This window comes from Lithobates pipiens, unplaced genomic scaffold (genome assembly GCF_037356315.1).
Source record: "Lithobates pipiens isolate NorthernLeopardFrog02 unplaced genomic scaffold, aLitPip1_a1.2 Scaffold_126, whole genome shotgun sequence".
Lineage (NCBI taxonomy): Eukaryota > Metazoa > Chordata > Amphibia > Anura > Ranidae > Lithobates > Lithobates pipiens.
Genome location: NW_027507714.1, coordinates 1,185,667 through 1,189,348, shown reverse-complemented (window position 1 = coordinate 1,189,348; position 3,682 = coordinate 1,185,667). Strand labels below are relative to the sequence as shown.

General features: G+C 37.5%; 1 protein-coding gene across 1 annotated transcript; it reads right to left on the bottom strand.

Moving 5' to 3' along the window:
- Positions 1 to 1,191: 1,191 nt before the first annotated feature.
- LOC143973865 (olfactory receptor 1-like) lies at positions 1,192 to 2,973 on the bottom strand (the record flags this gene model as incomplete). The annotated part of the gene is made up of 1 exon (XM_077474737.1): positions 1,192 to 2,973. A coding segment is annotated over one exon (627 nt), but the record flags the coding sequence as incomplete, so codon positions are not given.
- Positions 2,974 to 3,682: the final 709 nt, after the last annotated feature.

The window sequence follows — 3,682 nt, the reverse complement described above, 5'->3', positions numbered from 1 at the left end:
ATACAATGGTGGCTGTTTAAAAAGTTTATTTATTGATCTGTAGAAACATGATTACATGCATTTAATGCAAATACATAGAAATACATATTATTAGCATTATACATTTTTACAATGGTAATGGCTGATAACAACATGATTATAAATGCATACCTCAATTACATACAGGAACCACCAACAGTAGTGATGGAATAAACAATTAATATAGTATTACAACTGCATGACCTATGGCCTTCTTGATCCTCACATTAAATTAAAAATGTATATATAATACAATATATTGAAGAAATAGATATTATTGAAACTGGGGTACCAAGATACATGGAAACTGGTAGCTCGACACGTTTCGTGGCTTGGTGCCGCTCATCAGGAGCAAGCTCGTGACTGGTCTGAAAATACAGGGTAATAGCCGATTAATCTTTATGGTAAGTGAGACGGGAGGGTGATTAAAAAAAACACCTGACAATCAATTACATATGGTCATGCAGTCATAGGCGTGATATCGGAGATCACCAGCCACTCCAAACACCGGTACAGGAGCTGAGGAGGAACATTCAGCGGCAACAGAGTCCACAGGGTGCAACACAAGCAGACACCGGGGCAACCAGGGCACCTCTAAATTGAAAACATGACAGCAATTGAGTGTTTGCCTAATTGAGAATGAATATAAATCAAATCAATTGTAAAAGCTATGTGTGAGAATGTAAAGTGAATAATGAAAGGTGTCTTTTTGGGTCATCAAAGTGTTACTAAAACTACAACAGTAAAACCACTCTGTACATGTAGAGTGAGTAACGCATGCTTGTTATACTCACTCAGTTATAAATAACTAAGGGGTTAATCATCTGCATTGTGTAAAAAGGCTGTTTGATCCCGTCTTCTCTGATTTCCCCCTTCTTCCACATTCCCCAAACTGTCCCCTGATAGTACAGTGCCTCATGGGGACAAGCTGCACATGCTCGGTTTGGTGTGTATTGATAGAAAGTTTTTTTGTCTTGAGAGAGTGCATGTGATCAGCACTGTCCAGACAGAGGGTCAGGGGTCCTGCAGCCTCATTGGACAATCAGGGGAGAATGAAAACTCCTCCTACAAGCTTTAACCGGACACTGATAGAAGTCACTAGACTGCTCTAACTGCTGATGAGAAAGAGTTTTTAGCAGTTTATATTTACTAAAACTATTTCCATGTTCTGTGTACTGCAGGAGACCCGATATTGTGATTGCAGGCTCCTGAGTTTAGTAACACTTTAACATTACTTTTCAGTGCTGACAGAAGCCCATTGTTATCTCCAATCAGTGATCAAAACAGTGACTTCTCTTTTATCAGACATCTGGGTCCAAGGTTTAGACAAACGTGATTGTAAACCAAGCTGCACTGCTGTGTTGCATAACCCATAGTGCTCTGGAAATCCTTTGTTATGTATTAAATGTTTATTTGTAAAACAAAAATCATAACATTAAATAAGCAAAGATAAAATAAAGATAAAAATAGGGTTATTTCTACAGCACAAAAGAGAAAAAATAACTCTAAAAAGCAAAGTTGCAGCAGCTAAATTAAATTAGACAAATCCTCCACGAGTCCAATAACAAAATGAGCAAAAAATTTCAATCAGCGCTCACAACAATACATAAAGGTCACTAATAACCCGATAAAGCAAAAACATAATAAATAAATCCACTTTTATTGTAATAATGTTGTAACAGTTACAAAAGTGTCCAGTAGTGCCGCACAGGAATAGCTGTAATAAACTCACTCGCTGTGGTCCATTTCTCGTTTTAAGTAGGTTTAGTTGTACACAGTGGTACTACTAACCTTCCTATCACAGCCAAGTGGAATTCATTCAAGCTGGTGCAGGGTAGAAATTCCTGGGGGATTTCTAATATAATGTTGACCCCAAAACCATCAATGTTTCCCTTCAGATAGGATGTATTATACTTTATGCAATTGTCTATCCTATTATGCTATACTTACATGCCTGAATTGCAATTTTCCAAAATTTGAAAGCAATGAAAAATACTTTATTGCACTGTTGGTGCTCCAATATTTATTTATTGGTTTGTTTGTTTTTTGCCTTCCTCTGGATCAACTGTGGGTAAAGGATTGTATATATAGGACTATTCATGTATACAGTACATATGTATATACTGTATAAATATCTTTTTCTTTTTTTAATTTTTTTTTATTGGTTGAACTAGATGGACTTGTGTCTTTTTTCAGCCAGACTAACTATGTTAATATGTAATAATAAAAGGTAAAAGCTCTATAGTAATACTACGAATAATAGTTAATTTGTTTCTTTTTTTTTCAATTTTCAATTTTTATTTTTTTAATACTATATATTAAATATTTTTAAGGCTTCAGAGTTATCTTGCCCTTCACCAATCTCATCAGGGCACTCTTGACTTCTTTATTACGTATGGTGTAAATCAGAGGGTTTACCATGGGTGTTACTGCTGTGTATATCACAGTGCAGATTTGCTCCAAGAGCTCTGAGTACCGAGATTGTGGAATCAGTACAACTGATGCTGCGTTTGTATAGTAGAGGAGGATTACGGTGAGGTGGGATGAGCAGGTGGAGAAGAGTTTTCTCTTTCCATCTCTTGAATTAATATTTAAGATGATGGTAATTATTTTTACATAAGAAATGACAATGCACAAAAATGGAACAACGCCAAACAACAACATCTCCAGGTAAAACAACTTGAAGAACATTTCAGTTCCCGCACATGAAATCTTGGTCAGAGCTTTGACATCGCAGAAAAGTTGATGAATTATTTTTGACTGGCAAAATGACATAGTTGACGCTGCCTTTGTTATCAATAAAGAATTTATACAAGCGGAGATCCAGGTGACTGCAATTAATATCAAACAATTTTTTCTCCCCAAAATTTGGTGATAGTGTAAAGGCTTACAGATAGCAACATATCGGTCATATGCCATAATGAATAAAAGAACATCTTCACTAGTGATGGCCGAACGGTTCGCCCGGCGGTCGTTTCGCGGCGAATTTCCGACTTTCGCCGTCCGCGGGTTCGAACGCCTTTTTCCGTCGTTCGCCCCGGCGGACTTACGTGTTTAATGTATACAAGAACTTTAACCTTTCGTGACACGTTTATCATGTGTTACAGGACAACCAATTGAGACATGACAGCTCATGGACACTTGGACATTCCCCCTAACCTATAAATACACCCGATCCGGTGGCCATTTTACATTCTTTCTTCTGTCACTGTAGGGAAAGGATCCTGTGTGGAGTAGGGACAGAGAAAACGCTAGCTATTTGGTACACAAAAGTTCTTTTCAGGACTGGTATAGGTGTTAGGTCAGCAGCCTGAGTTTCTTTTGTCAGTTTAGATAAAGGGACAGAGCGCTGTATGCTGCTATTTTAGGGACAGCTCAGCCAGATTAGTCTTTCTTCATCATCATCATCATCATCATCATTAGCTGTTACTATCAGGTCCACAAAAGAGCTGTTCCAGCTAATCGTTCCAGCCTACTCTTTTTTGCCAATTTGTATAGGGACAGGCAGGAAGCAGTGTGTCAGGCAGTGAGGATAATTTTAAAGACTTGCTGTTACTATTAGTTCCACAAAGGTTCTTTTCAGGACTGGTATCAGTGGTACGGTAATAGGCTTGTACACGTATAATATTCTTTCTTCCAAATATAGAAAGAATATTATACTTGA